This window comes from Anthonomus grandis, chromosome 16, assembly GCF_022605725.1.
Source record: "Anthonomus grandis grandis chromosome 16, icAntGran1.3, whole genome shotgun sequence".
NCBI classification, from domain to species: Eukaryota; Metazoa; Arthropoda; class Insecta; order Coleoptera; family Curculionidae; genus Anthonomus; species Anthonomus grandis.
In genome coordinates this window covers 13,006,707-13,023,525 of record NC_065561.1, presented here as the reverse complement: position 1 = coordinate 13,023,525, position 16,819 = coordinate 13,006,707, and the positions used below count along the sequence as shown (strand labels likewise).

The 16,819-nt window shown below is 30.4% G+C and overlaps 1 protein-coding gene across 2 annotated transcripts in view; it reads right to left on the bottom strand.

The window, feature by feature from the left end:
- The window catches only part of LOC126745911 (uncharacterized), a 101,097-nt gene that overhangs the window by 40,900 nt on the left and 43,378 nt on the right, over window positions 1–16,819 (bottom strand). For both annotated transcript variants that reach the window (XM_050453958.1, XM_050453959.1), the window contains exons 5-10: window positions 13,072–13,228; window positions 10,678–10,813; window positions 10,423–10,627; window positions 7,226–7,450; window positions 5,611–5,775; window positions 2,220–2,374 (exon numbers count right to left, since the gene is read on the bottom strand). In XM_050453958.1, the coding sequence (XP_050309915.1) occupies window positions 2,220–2,374; window positions 5,611–5,775; window positions 7,226–7,450; window positions 10,423–10,627; window positions 10,678–10,813; window positions 13,072–13,228 (1,043 nt within the window). The remainder of the gene's footprint in view (window positions 1–2,219; window positions 2,375–5,610; window positions 5,776–7,225; window positions 7,451–10,422; window positions 10,628–10,677; window positions 10,814–13,071; window positions 13,229–16,819) is intronic.

Here is a 16,819-nt window from a genome sequence, read left to right as displayed (position 1 = left end):
CACTTATAATCTCATAAATATATTTTATTGAAAAATCTGTTGACATTTGTCAATTTTTTTAAAACTTAAATTGTTTTTCAATAAAATATAACAATATATAACATACGTAAAAAAATGACATTGATCTGTATAATTTAACTTATACAGATTTATTTAAAAAAATAAAAATTAAATTTTGTTTCAATAAAATTTATTAAAGTTAAATTGTACAAACCCATATACATTTTTTGACGTGAATTATATCTAAAACGCTTCAGAGTATACTTACATACTGAGTACGTAAGTCAGTAGCTTAAGTAAAGGTACAGAAAGCCGTCTTGACGAGCAAATTTATTTTGAAAATATCTTATTCTATTACACTAACATTTTGTATTAAATCAAAAACACAAAGGAAATTAGAAACAATAAAGACAAGTTTTTATACAAAAACGTATATAAATAAAAAAACAAAAAACAATAACTATGGTCAACTTCATATTTAATATTATATTAAAAAACAAATCAAAACACAAGTTACATACAGTAGTATATATGTAAATTATCAACAAACTAGACCATTAGATAACTGTTTAAACAATAACAAAACATTAATTTACTATCTGCATTAATTAGTTTAATACTGACTTCTCTTAGATCAATTGCCGGATTTTTTTTTGTAACATTACAGAAATAATTTATTTTCCTTATTTTACTTGGGATATTATACATTCTGGGGTTAATCTTATAAGAAAATTCAATATTTCCATAGCTTATTACGGACTAAATTAGGTTTTTAGAACAAATAAAATATTCATGTTATTTTCTGCATAGTCAATATGAAAACCTTTAAATGACTTTCCAAAATAACCTCCAAATAGATACATTGAGTGTTGCATATATATAAAAATTCACGTTATTAAAATGTATAATAGTAAGTTTATAATCCGATAAGTTTATATTAAAAGCCCACAATAGTTTTTCGTAATTTATTATAAATAACTTATTACCAAACCATTTGAAAGTACCATGGGTCAGCTTCGTAAATAATTATGGTGTCGTCCGCACAAGACGAAATTGATCTATCTGTAGGCAAGTAGATCATTAATCTAAATACAAAATAATATGGCACAGTACCGTTTTATTTCACTAAGAGTATGAAGCATCAATTTTAACTCCTTGGTTCCAAACAGGTAGTTTTTGAAAACATTACCCTTTCTCCCTCATACCTCAAAAATAGTATTTATTTAACATTTTTTTTTTTAATTTGTTGTATTTCCGGGATCTCTGTACTAATCATTATGAAAACCTTAACCACTATATACGATAGATAAAAAAATATTTTAAAAATTCATTACACTTTATGTTCAGTCAAAAACATAGCTTTTGTTTACTATTTTTGGTTTATAATCTAAAAGAACACTTCTCTTTCGCTCCATCGGTCTGTAAACATTGAAAAAGCAAACGCTGTAGTTGCCATTTAACATTTTCTATGTGACCGCTGCTAATGGAAATTAAAAATTAATTCAATTAAGTCCCTAGAAAGAACAGTACCTTGAAAAAGAGGAAAGAGTTGCCCTTACTTAAAAATTAAGCACAGGCTTATATTTATTTTAAATTATATAAAAGATCGTTTTGACATTTTTAGGCGGAAATTTAATAGCAATGACAGAAATCTAGAAGCTTTCCATTTTAATAAATAGCTACCATTATAGTAAATTCCTATAGCCTATCGGGAATACAAAGTGAAGTTGACTGGAAAACGGATATATTGGCCACGACGTTATAAATGGAATAACAATTTGATCTATGAAGAAACCGATCCTAAAATAAAGAACGCCATTGCAAATTGAATTTTGTGTTTAAAAGCAAATCTATCGTTACGATTACAATTGGTTTTACCTGCAATGTAGTAGTTTCTTGATATACCAAATTTTCGAAGTTTAGATCTCTCAGCCTGTTTCATTTAAACGTCTTTTTTTATATAATAAATCCCAACTTTCCTCTATAAAATTCCTTTACTAAAAAAACACATTTGTATATTTCTTTTTTATGATTGTTCTCTTAAGTTATTTATTAATTCTTAACCAATTTAATACGATACTTTAGTTCCTATTGTCTCTATATTTTAGTATTCCTTCTACTTCTACAGTCAAGAGAAACAGGAATACAATATGATTCATGGGGTAACGTAAATACAAGAAACAAAAAACAATATTTCAACACAAAAATTAATTACTTACTTGTTGTTAATCATTGGTAGCAATAAAATATGAATAGTTTCCGTAGAGTATCCGTACAGGGGAAGACGTTTATCACTAAGTCCGCTAGGTTCATATTTTGGCTTGACTGGATGGCCCGCATCCAGATGAGCTTTTCGTAATTCTTCCATCGAAATCTGTTAAATAATTATGGTTATCTACTACTAAGAGCAGTGGTAGCACTAACATACATACAAGGTGCTATTTTAGAAAAAATGGCCCAAAAGGGGCAAAACAATAAAATTTTAATAAGCAAGCACTTATTTGATTTACTTATACGTATCTAACGAAGATGGTTTTCTTGTATTATACAGGGTGTCTTAACTCTTCTAACAATATATCAAAATCTTTATTGGTTTCTGAATTACAGGGTGCCATAACACATTTTAAAATATATTTTAATAAAAATTTAAATGTATGCAATAGTTTTGTCATCGTTATGTTAGAAGTTTGTTTGTTTGTTTTTAAGAGTTTATTAAAAAAAATATTATTTTTTTCCATTTATTTTATATAAAAAAAGATTAGATACCAGACTAATAATAATTAACTTAAGCTATTTGAAAAAAGTCAGGTCTGCACCAAAGTAAAATTCCTGATGATGGTTACCGAATTCTTAAAAGAAATTAAACAATACTTTTCAAATATGCAATAAAAAATAATAAAAAAATATTTAAACATAGTTACTACCCATCGAGATAATCTAAAGTTAAATAAGTCATACTGACTTTAAGGGGAAACTTATAAATGTTTGTTTTAGCTCTTGATAAATAAAAGGCTAATGGGTCTCTCGCCGACATTCGAGTATGATTAAAATTTAAAAATTCTAATAAGTTCGATGAATGGACAACTTTTTTATCAACTTCTACAAGCACTGAGCATCAGCAGATTTAGGTCTAGGTAATAATTAAGTGATTTATTAGAGATTCCGTCCAGGAGCTATCGATATGGAAAACCAACCTCGGGACACAATCTGTCGCACTTAAACCACTGATATTTTAAAAATTTATGTTGCAAATTTTCGAGGTTCTAAATGTAAATTTGATGAAAAGGTGACCAATGTTGGGAGGCATATTCTAGTATCGATGTAATAAGTGAAAAGTACGAGGGTCTAACATTCTATATATTCGCTTAAATGGCTGGATAATATGTGTAAGAAATGACAAAGTAGAGTGAAATATTAGCCTGCGATGTTAGATCTGGGATTTAAGGCATTATTTACTGGACCACTTCACATTTAGCTGCATTAAGCGGGCATTTATTAGTTTCACACCAAGTGTTAATTTTATTCAGGTCATTTTGAAGATATAGTCCCAGCTGCTATTTATTCTATAATATATTTTATTAATATTATTATATTTTATTTATTTCTATATTATTTATAAATAAGTTTAAAAAGAGAAGTCCTAAAATTACTGTACAGTCAAATTGTCGGCCCAAAAAAGAAAAAAATTGGACGAAGGCTGATGTTTTGTCAATTGATTATATAGGTGTTGGAGATACTAAATCTGAAGTACGTGTAAAAATCAATTTTTGGCATCCTAGGGGTGGGTTTTTTTAGGGGACGATTTTTCGAGATTACTTGTGGCTTGGTACTATATCGTAAAACCTACAGCTTTGATCTTATGTTTAAAATTTTCAGGAAAATCAGGGCTGCATTTTACTTCAAGGAGTCAAAGTCGTAAGGGTGGGTAAAAAGCTGTAGAACAAAATTGTGGTACAAAATTGGTTACTTTTAAATTAACTTTAAGTCTAAATAAAATACTTAATAAATAGATAGACATCTGAAATGAGAAAATCAGGTAGAAAAACTAACATCATATATCAGAAAAATAACTTATTAATCCTTATTAAAATATGGTATTGTTGTATGGGGTGGTATATATAAGAGTATATGGACTTCGTTGAATAATGTACAAAATTATTGACTTAAAGCAATTTATAGAAAAAATAAGCTTTACCCTACGAGGTTGTTATACTCTAAGACTATTTTTGATGTACAGTCTTTATATATCTTGGAGATAAGTATTTTGGTGTATAAAATTGTGAATTGAAAAAATATGTAATACATAAGTATAAAACAAGAAATAAAACCAATAATTTTATAGAATTACCTAAAAGTAATACTAATGCAAATTTCAGATTTGTTAATAATTTTGCACCCAAAATAAATAATCTTATTCCCCTTGGAATTAAAAATTGTCAAAAAATTGATATTTTTAAGAAAAAATGTTTATTATATATTTTTGAAAGTTTAAGTTTGCAAGTGTTAATGTAGGTATGCAAATTCAAAGTCTGGTGGTTTTAGAAATTAATTTTATATAAATTGGTTATATTATTAGGTATTTAATTTAAATTTGATTAATTTTTATTGGAAATTGTGATATTTCTTGTGATTTTATTTTATTTATTGTTTATTGGATAACAGTACTACACATACAGTCATCTAGGTAAGTCGCTGTTATTTATTAGTTTGGAATATTGTAAACTTATCTGGGTATTAGATATTTCATAGTACATTTTTTGATTGGGATAAACACTTTGGATATATTAGTTTAATTAAGTTTTAATTTTTTTTCTTTTGTGTGTATTTTATATACTTAGATAATGAATGGGGTAGATACAGGGTTAATGTACCTACCAAAACTATAAACTATATATACATTGACTATCAAAAAAATGCACACCGGGCAATATTTTAGTTTTTCAATACACAGTTTGACTGTACTAACCTGGCTCGGCAACTATTCTGAGATATTCTACAAATTGTGGACGAACGAATAGAGTTATTGTGAAGATACCATTTTATACTTTAAATGTAATGCGCTTATATTATAGAAAAATAGAAAAGATACAAATTTAAGCTATATGTATATTTCTAAAATCATTTTTCGAAATATCCAAATGGAAAACTTACCTAATTTAGCCGTCTTCAAATATTCAATAGTATCCGAGATAATAATAGTGGCATACAAAGTTTAAGACACCCTATATAGACGCAAATTTCAAATGACAAAACGTATAATAAATTGTAGAAATTGGAAAAGAAAATCCAACACGATTAATCATTAGTATAAAAGAAAAAAACTATAGTTTTCGAAATACAATAATTTTTCTTTTCTAACTAAGCGTGATTACCTTAAATAGAAACTTTATTCGCACATATATTCTTAAATAGTTTATTATTATATCAAATGCAATATTCACACTGGGTTAATAAATAACAAAAAAAACCAAAGCAATAGCGAACTACACACAAAAACTCACCATCTAAAGTACCCAGAAGAAAGTTGAAAGAAAAATTAACATTAGTTTAAATAAATATAAAGATAAATTTATTTATTTTTTTAAATTCTTCTTAAAGGAATATTCATACCTGTTCTTTAAGCCACTCGGCATGAGGCCTAGACTGAGCAATAGTACGTTTTAACTCGACATCTTGAATAACCGATTTTTCCTCTGTGTCCACCAACAGCATTCTTCCAGGTTTTAAGCGACTCTTCAAAATAACGTTTGCTGGGTCTACATCATAAACCCCAACCTAAAACATTATAAAATTACAAGTAGGTATTTTTTTTTATTAATTAAATAATTTAGTATTTTTGGTTATTATTAAATTTATTGCAGTAAGACAGTCTTAATAGTAGATTGCGAAGAAGCTTTTTTTAGTGATATTGCGATCCTATGTTTAAGGCTCTAACGATGTTAAGGGCTAAAATTTAAATAAATTGTTTTTAAATTATAATATGATACTACATCTTTCGAAAGCATAATATAATTGTTAAAAATAATAACAAAAAAAAAATAAAGATCTCTTGGGTGCAAGCATCTTTTTTTAGTAAACCAAAGGTTCATTTTAATGCAAAATTGAAAGCATTTTTGGCCATAGAAAATTGATAAAAATCTCTAGAAGTTTTAATATTAATTTCCCATACTTTTTTCAATACATCTTTAAGAAAATTATACTATATGTGTTTTCTATGTACATTAAAAATAATTTGATATCTATTTAAAAATCCACTATTATTTTGTTTCCAGAGTGTACCAAAAAAATTATTCCTTAAATAATTAATTCCTTTAAATATTTCCTAAATCTTGACCAAATAATTTTATTTATAAGATTCTATATGTACTATAATCTATAATTATCAGTGGCGGCACCTAGTTGATTATTACATGTATATTCCTTAAAATGTATAAATGGCTCTCGGCTAGGAACTAACTGCGATGTATTTGACGTTTATCTAACCTCGAAGCAGTTTCAAGTAATTTTTTTACATCTTTCACACATATGTCTTAAATGTTTCAGGCTTTTGGACATCGAATAAAAAGTAGGAAAAAGAGGACATAGTCCTATCAAAAGAAGAAGTAAAAAAAAATAAAATGTTTTTAAACTTTTGTTCGCTACCATAAGTATATTTACTAGTTACATTACCTATTATTTTTTCTTCATACATATTATTCTTTAAAATATATTATGTAATGTAACTACTATTTAATTAATATTGAGCCTTTAGAAATGTCGTTTTTAACTACTTAGGAACTTAGCCGGTATGAGTATTTTCATCTTGATTTAGATGCTTAATAGGTAACGTTAAATTGGTCCTCCTTTAGACCTACACTCTAACGTTGGCTTTAATGGTTTTCTCGTTTTAATTAGGTTTATTTATGTGACTTGTATAAACAAATACAAAGGGCTAGATTCGAAGATTCTTGATAATGTTCGTAACTTTTATTAATTGTCAGTGAGTCTAACTTACAAGACTCCTAACCTTTTTAATTATATTATTTTACGATCAGAATATGTTTTGATAATTTTACAAAAATGTCATACACATTAACTTTAATAAATATAATAAATCTTCACGTTTTATCGCTATTTATGCATTAAATGAATTTATTGTTTGTAATGCTGTTGAAAATTAACAAATAATAATGCCTAAACGTTTTATCATTTTAGTACTCTCTTACTAAGTTCAATTCAAACTTACCTCGCTAGCCATAACCATGACGTTATCTTTAGTAATATAAAATCTAGAAGGCCTAAGGCCATTTCTATCCAAAATAGCACCAATATATCTTCCGTCTGTAAAGGAAATTAAGGCTGGACCGTCCCAAGGTTCCATGGTGCATGCGGCCCAATGGTAGTAGTTTCTCTTCTCTTCGGGCATTGTTGGATCGTTTTGCCATGCTTCTGGGACCATTGTCATCACAGCCTATAAATATGTTTTTTTTTAAATAGGAATATAATTAGGTGGGGGACAATTTAAAAAAAAATACAGAAATCTGCTGAAAAATAACATCGATGTTTCGGCTAAAACTACAATATAAATATATATTGCTTTAACGTATATTCTTTTAGAATGATTTTGTAATAATTTTCCAAAAATTTGTTGACCTGTATTTGTTTCAATTAGTCACTATATTCGCATTATTAATTAACATTAATATACGTTATATTATAAGTTTATTAAAATATAGTTTATATTATTAATTTTATTTAATTAATTGATCTGGGCCGATCAAAGGTGGATGAGGTCCGAAGAAGAATAGGAAGGGTCAGATTTCCCTGAAGAGGCTCCGACCCAAAGTCCCAATGAATCTGCTAGTTCTTCAGATTCTTATGATAATCTACCCCTCACACATTTTCAAAAGTTTCAATTGAAACAAGCAAAGATTTCGAGCAAAGATTTCTGCGTAAAAAGAATTTACAATGAATCCAATATAAAAATTCAACGAATATTTTGCAAAATATTTAAATGATATTTTTTTTTAATTCACCTACATCTTACCCTACTTAATATTTCTTGCAGAAAAATGCAAAAGACAATACCTTCATTCCTTAACAAATAAAAAAAAGAAAGAAAGAATGATTTGACGGAATGTATTCAACTTCCACGAATTCATATGTATTGAAATGCAAAATTTAAATTCCCGCTGAGTAAGGGCATAATGTTGCGACAAAGGTTTTACATGATAAGTGTAAATTTACATGTTTTAGATAATTTTTGTGTGCCAGAAGATGACGAAAGAAAGAACAGGTTGTGAAAAATACAACCTGTAATTGATCTTGTCGGAAATCGATGTAAGGCCATTAAGAGAGAGCAGCTCTTTCAATAGAGGAGTAAATTATTCCTTCCTTGGATAGTTGTCTAGTAGGCAATTTGTAAAGAACAAGCCAAAACCTGTAGGCGTTAACAGTTTTGTGGTTATGACATCAAATGGACTGGTCATGGATTTCGAAATCTACTAGGGAATATCACGCCATTAAAAAACTGGACCTTCTGGAAAAATTAGAAATCACCAAAGTCAAGAAAAGCCCAATCCTAGACTGTGTTAACGACGTTTTTAATTTTGAACCGGGACTCATTTTTAACAATATTGCCTGACATACTCCACTTCTACTAAAAATATCTCCTGGACCTGGTAGCGTAGTATTTTACACTGCTTAACTGACGTGTTTTGTTTTTCGAGACTAGCAGTAGGTTCGAATCTCACTTAGGACAATAATTTAATATTTTTGTACTTCATCAATTTTAATTTAGTTGTTTTGGTTTTTTACAAACTTGTGGCGTATCCTATTCCTAAGAATTTATTTTATTTAGTGTGTGTGTATAATGTGACCGTAAAGCATGTACTGTTTGTAGTCGATTTGATAAGGCACCAATTTTATCTAACTTTAAGGTTGTTATTGTATTTAGTTTCTTTGTTTTTAATTTTTAGGTCTGATGATGCTCTTAATATGAGCGAAACACGTGTAGTCTATTGTTAGAATTTATAAATACTTTGAGACCGAGACTTTATGTAGTTCCCTTTACATTATTAAAAAACAGAGAGCTGGGATTGGGAGCATCAGTGGTCTTGCGGCGAGTAGAGACTTTATCAGAATAGAAGTTATTTGTATTTTGACAACTTTTTTCAACAGTTATTAATGAGTTAATATCTTAAATCATGTCAGTCAGAAATGGCATTTATGATAAACAAATGGATGATAAACTTTGCATCTCAAAGTGGAAATACAAAAAATATGTATTGATAATCTTCACAGCTTTTAGAAGAGAGCCTGAAACCGAAGTAAAAACATGGAATAAAATAGAAAAAAAAACGAACATGCCAAAGCTGTTGTCAAATACGAAGAACGAAGCTTTTACAAATATATGCATTTCGAAACAATTAAATAGTAAATGGAGAGGTGCTAAAAAATGGAGTACTATCGTTCTTTTTTTTGAACCCCTAATTGGACAGTCAACCCCATTTTTCACTTATTTGACTCGGCAACAGCTGGATGGAATAGCGAGGAGAATGCAGAAATAAAAAATTTCGCAGCAATGAAATTATGGATCTTCCAGAGTTCAGGCTTAGTCTTGAGAGTATTTGGTTGCAGGATCCAAAAAGTATGTTTTAGAGGAAAGAAAAGAACATTTAAAGGATGAAAACATTAATTAGGGAAATGAAAGAAAAAAGTGCCTATTAATCTTCCATGCGCAGATAAACGATTTGACAGTTTCGAACATTGGTCACACAACAAAGGAATAAAGAATTCGGTAAAATGTAGGTTAGAAGGCGGAAGTCGCTCAGGAATTCAATGTACAAGTGCGATGATGCGGTTTCTTTACCTAAACAAAAGTAAAGACAGTTTTATTTTAATCCACACGATATGAAGAGTAATTAACACAATTTTCACAATTTTGCTTTTATTTATTCAATCCCAAGACCCACAATTGTGAATCACTCAACAATTTTTTTTATAATTAAAAAAAAGCTTATTTTTTAAATGTTATCGCTCTAAAATAAATTTGAACTGTAAACTTAAAATTTTATTACATTTATAGATTATATCTTAATTTTTTACTATATTACTTTTAACGTTAATTTTGTACTTCTATAGTTTATTTATGAACTTCCATGCTTCCTTGTAGTCATATTTAGAACCATCTTAATTAAATTTATAGCGGTTAATTTCTCTTAATTGTGTTTAAAGTAAACGTTTTTTTTTATTTGTGGATATTTTATATTTTTTATAAGTAAATTCCGTTCCTGTTTTAATTTTTTTAGCAACCAGAGAACCATAAAAATAAAAGAATTTTGTGAGAAGTTTTTTTCTTACTAGTCCTTATCCTCCATTTCAAAAACCTTTTGAATTGAATGAAATAGAAACATTTTTCGCGGATCGTACTCTAATACGTACCTCCGGCAATTTCCTTTGGCCAGCATGCACCAAAAATTCTAAAACGCAATCCGCTGAACCACTGTCGGAGAGGTTGGGCTCAACAACCGGATACAGCTGCTTCAACTTGTCACCAAATAGCTCATTTTTCATTACGCCTTCTCTGGCTTTCATACAGTTAACGTTTCCTCTAAGGGTGTTTATTTCACCATTATGAGCAAGCATTCTAAAAAAAATCACTTAGTTTCATTCATAATGGCAAAAACTTGTTTGTACCTTAAAGGATGGGCTCTTTCCCAGCTTGGGAACGTATTGGTACTGAATCTGGTATGCACCAAAGCTAAGTAAGTGTCATATAATGGGTCCATTAGGTCAGGAAAGTAGGTCCACAGTTGATCAGAAGTCAACTGCCCTAAAAAGAAGATAGCAAACTTATTTAATTTATTCAGATAAATTGTGATTAAACATATGAGGAAATTATAAAACTCTTATCAACGAATGAAAATCATCCGAAAAATATACTAGGCCTTGCATGGGACGATTAATATCATGTTTGATAGTAAAAACTCCGTGGCGACTAAATTATCCAATGACATTCCAGGATTCATGTTTCAAAAATGCGTATTTACATCTATGTACGAGTATGTTTAAGTGAGGCTTGTAAGAGAGAAAAAATGAAAAATCCAAGTCTCGGTTTCAAAACATCTTTTTATGTGTCAAGAATGACTGAAATGACCTCATCAAATCCATATAATTTTTTAAAAGATACACGTGTTTGGCTCCTATCGGAGCATCATCAGGCCTAGTTGTAATGTTATCTGTGTAGGTCACGTACGGATCACACAGGATATATGGATTTGATGAGACCGTGACTTTGTGTTCCTACCTTTGTTTGGTTTTCGTTTGGTCTCTTAGAGAAAAATGGATGATACGTTTCTATTTGAAATGACCTGCTAAATGTAATTAGCAGTATGTATGTATGCTAGATGACATGCTAAATGTAATTAGCTATAAGGTCTGATGATGCTTTATTAGCGAAATATGTAACCTTCGTGACACATAAAAAAATGTTTTAAGACCTTAAGATTGGAGTTTTTTATTTTTTCTCTAGTGACGTAGGTCTTTGAGATAATGGACGAGTTCCTTCAGGCTTGTAAGAACTTACTACGAAGGTGTGAATATTTAGCCAGAAACATTTACGGTTTTTTTTAAACAGTGCAAAATTACATGTAATGTTTAAAGAATTTCAGAACTTTTGTAAGATTGTTGGATGAGCACAAACTCGTTGGCTCTCGTTACTACAAGCTGTTAAGCGGATCTTAGAATATGGAGAGCCATTAAAATTATTTTTTACTTCAAGTTCGAGAAGAAATCGCCAGCGAGGAAATATTGTTTTAAAAATTGTCCCAAAATTTGTGGCCTAAATTTTTATTAAAAAATAGTAATTTCACATTTCCATAGGATGGTTATGTGTTACAAAGATTTGCTATCGATTTCTATAGCGCCAATATATATAAACAGAACGAACATTGACAAAGATCCAACTGATATGACACTCTTTGTTTCCATTACAAACTTGTATTTGGATATTGGAGTTTTTCAGAACGTTCGATTCTTTAGAACAGTCAACTAAGATTCATATTTTTGAACGCTAATTTTTTATTTACTGCATGTACAGAAATTAGGAAACGATACAATTTTGAAGATCCAGTCTTAAGTAAACATTCCGTCTTAATTAAAAATATTTTATCAAAATACTCTTTTACCATTAATGAAACTTTACCACAAGTTTCTGACCCATCAGTGAAGAACTCATGTGACCAATGGAAAAAAAAATGCGTATTTTCAATGATTTGCCAGAATCCATCGAAATTAATGAGTTTTTTTTATAAACTTAGTCAGGTAGTCCTTTGGTTGGAACCTTTGGTGTAATACTCACACGATAGATTTACCACTAACCAAATCTCTTTATTTTACTCTCGACACATGTTTCGCTAATGATGCTAGCATCTTCAGGAGAAGATTAAAACAGTTTTAAAAATAAAGAGTTTTGGTTAGTAGTACAACAGTCTCGTGATTTAAATTTAGTCAGGTAAAAGATTATATGTAATTTAAGTGTGCTCTCACTGTCGCATTGCCAGTGCTAATTGTAAAAGGCAATTATCAAAAGCCAATCTAATAAAAACTAAGTCAAGAAATCGTATTTTAACCCGTACATTATATGGGCACATGTTATATTTTCAGAAAATCCATTTAGATGGAAGCTGTTTGAATTTTAAGCCGAGTGATAAAATGCTAAGAAATATGGCATTAGCCAAACTCTACCAGAACCAAGTTGGAGATATGAGATAAGAGATAGCGAAACAAATATGAAATTTGATGACGACATAATTTTGTTTATATATTTACATGCGATAATTCTCCTTATGATACTAAGCAACACAGCTGTCGGCAGTTCTCTCTTGCCACTTGATCTTCTCTTTGATTAATTTCGATACAACTCTAATTAGTACAAGTACTCATCGTTTTCTATTTGATTTCTTGTTGTAACTTAATAAATTGATTTTACTACACCCAAGATCTCTATTTGCCCAACCGGTATTTACTTATCACACATACTTGTAATGTAACAAAATGATTAATTTGATATGCTATTGATTGTTTTGATACCTTTGTACACAATAGTTCTTCGACTCAACGAGCAAATGTAGAACCGCTTGGCTGGGGCGGGGATGGTATGGCTGGCCCGTTTTCTCAGTACAAATAATTTGCGGTCAAGATCTTCATCTGAAGCATTTTCTAATGCAGCTTTTGGAGCCACAAAAACCTAAATAAAGAAAATCTGTGTTAATAAATAATGTAGGGGTAATAAGTATTTCATAGTTGTGAATTGAGTGAAGTAGGATTCACTTTTAACAGATGTAAAGGTGTATACCCAACTAATTAATTAATAATTTGGCCTATACATATGAAGAATTAAATTTTTCCGATTCACAGCTGTATGTTTTCTGTACTCAAATTAGGGGAAGGTAGGGTAGACTCGGATGGCGGGTAACCCCAGACGTCCGATATTTAATTTAGGATGCATACGAGTGGACTTACTGGACACATTTAAGTGCAGGACCTGCAGAACGACTTTGTAAAAGTTTGTATACAGCTCCCTCATTTGGTCTCCTATTTAAAACCAGCACATTCACCTATTGGAATCAGTCCAACGGCGAGTCTATCCTCCAAGGAGTTTTGACCATAACCTGCTGCTCTCTAGATATACTGAACGGTCACTTGCGAAGAGGAGAAAAATGCATTAATTTACTTAACCATAAAATTGACTGCGCATCCCTTTTGCAAACGGTTTGCTTTCATATACCACGCCCATGATCTAGACAGTGTCCAGTTTCTAACTTGAACACAGCCAGGTCCAACATTCTGTACCAGAGTCCTCCTATTCACTTTATGTGTCAACACTATTGCTGATCTTGTGATATACACCATGACAATCTGGGACTTATTTTGCGTATGGCCGGTGGGGGAGGCTATAGGTTATTTAGTTCTTAGTTTGAATACATTTATTTACTCATTTTTTTTCTGCTCTTTTGATTTTGGTTAATTCTTGATTCTTATCCTTAATTAGTGTTGATTTTTTATTATTTTCTCAAATTCACTATTTTTTTTTATACAGCAATTCTTTTATAGTTTAGTTGCATGGATCTAATAAAATTCATGCATTTGTACTTTTGTACATTTATATATTTAATTGATTTTCCTGTAACTGGGTACTTGTAACCTGTTGGAAATAAAGCTTATTATTATTATTATGAGTCTTAAAAGATACTAAGAAAAAAATAGATAATAATGTGTTTTTTTTATGTCAAAAGCAATATTTTTATGTAAAACGTTAAAGAAAAAATATGTTTTCGTTTGGTCCAAGGTAGCTCTAAAAGCTTTTACAAATATATGCATTTCGGACAGAGGAGCAGATGGTTAAAGACTATAAGGTACGTTACACAGGAAAATTAATATACCATATAAACCATAGTATTCGGGATGCCATAACATTTAAAGTTTGATCTTATAAAGCTTCAAACATTTGCGAACAACTCATCTCCATCTCTTGTGAGTTTGACTGTAGGTAAAATGTTGTTGAGGTAAGCCCAAAAATCATTTAGATTATTTTCGTTGTTATTCCATAAGATAGGAATATTTCAAAACGTGGTGTTAAATTTTTTCAAAAAGATTAAGATAGACTAGTGTTTCATAGACGACATAATTAATTGACAACGTGGGTCGAGTTATGACTTGCCAGATGATACATACTGGGTAAAATGAAATTTGATCACTAGTAAAAGAAAAGCAGCATTGAAAACGCGGTTTAAATACATTATTATAATTCAAGACTTATGGTTGTTTTTTTTGTATTTTATAATACTGGAATTTATATTTACTTGCTAAAAGTGACAATGAAATCTAGCTTGATTTTATCATATTTTATTATAACCAATAACCCGCTAATAAATATTCAATGTAATAACTGATGTAGTAGATATCGAAGTAATAAAATTATTTTCAAAACAAGCCAGGTTTAATGTTCCAGAAAGTACCCTAGGTGTTCGAATCGCTCAACTTCGCTTAAGTTTGAAAGTAAAAACAAAATCAAAGTAGCTCAGTCAAGCATGCCAAAGATTTGTAGAGCAAATTATTGCTATTGACAAAGAAAGAACTTCTTAGGCTAGTTTCTGATCTGGCATTGTGAACATTAAAAATAGATTCAACACGAAAAAAACAGCTGGAAAGGAATCTACTATCACTTCCTAAATGGGCATGCTGGTATATTATAACGGTTACTAGAGACAACAAGTTTGGCCAGAGACCTTGGAGTCAATAAAACTCAAGTCGGTTTGTTTTATGATAAGTTGGAGTTTCTTTTAAACAGATATAAGTCTTCGTTTTCTTCTGTTGTTAATGCAGATGAAACTGGTGTATCATGCGTTAAAAGAAACAAAAAGTTCTAGCACAATTAGGCAAGAAACAAGTATCAAACAAGCCTATTTATTCATTCCTCATTTTTTAATATTCAAGCAAAGGAGAATGGATGATCGATGATTGATGTTTGGAGGCTACAAGAACCAATTTGTTAAAGCATTTTGCAAAGTACACTAATCCAAGCACAACAAATCCGATTTTATTGATTTAGGTCAAACGGTTAAAGATCAGGTTATTCTATTTGCATAGGAAAATAATATTCACATCTTAGGCATCCACCACGTACAACAGCACAAGATTCAGTCTTTGGACAGAACCTATGAAGCCATTTTAAATACTTATAATGCTTCTTGGATGAGACAACATCCTGGTTTACTTCACCTCCTACTTGTCTCCCAAGAATTTACACTAGGAAATAGTTTAATTGAAACCAACACTAGAAAATTATGGATACAGAAGTTCCCCCATGTCTGTAGGTCTAATTCTTTAACTACAGGCCTCAAGAAAGCAAAACATCCCATGAAAATGGCACAACGATTACTCAAATCAGAGTGGCGGCTGCAGTTCATCCCATACCTTCCTGCAGGACAGATTTAAACACTAAAGAGTTAGCAGAAAACAGAACATATTTTACCTCGAATTAATACCTTTAAGCAACATCAGATTTTTCTATGTCAGATTCAAAGGCTTTTACAGATTCCCGAAAAGTTCTTAAAGCCTTGAAACAAATTTCTCAGTTCCCACCTGCGATCAAAAAAGAATTGCAAATAGAGAGAAAACAACGGAAAAGAGTAAAATTATAACATCCTTACCTTATAAAGAAGTTAAGAGCTGAAACAAGGTGCACAAAAAGAAAAAGGATGCTCGTTTAAAGGTAAAGAAAGCAACAAAAAAAATTAATTTAAAGAGAATTAGTAAAATAGAAAAGCAATTCCCCAAACTGGGCCATGTTAGGCAGGTAAAAAAAGCAGCTGCCAATGCAATAAGTGAGGATACCAAATTGGCTGTTATGCTTGAGTTTGAGGAACATCCACATACATCTACTCGGAAAGCAGCCCCAGTACTCGATATTAGCTATTCATCAGTTATTAGAATATTAAAAGAAAAAAAAATGCATCCCTATAAAATTATACCCACCCAGGAACTCACGGAAGACGATTTTGACAGGAGAATGTATTTTTGTGAACAAATGATGGCAATGTGATCCAATTAGAACATGTTATGTTTTCTGATCTTCAAGATCATGCCAATCGTCAAAATTGTCGCTATTGGTCCAGGGAAAATCCTCGCTGGACGAGAGAAGACTCAATACCCAGAAGACTCAATACCCTGAAAAGGTTAACGTGTGGGCAGGAATTATTAAAGATCAGATCATAGGTCCCTTTTCTATTCAGGGCAATTTGAATGGCGATAATTATTTAGAATTGCTTCAAAATAA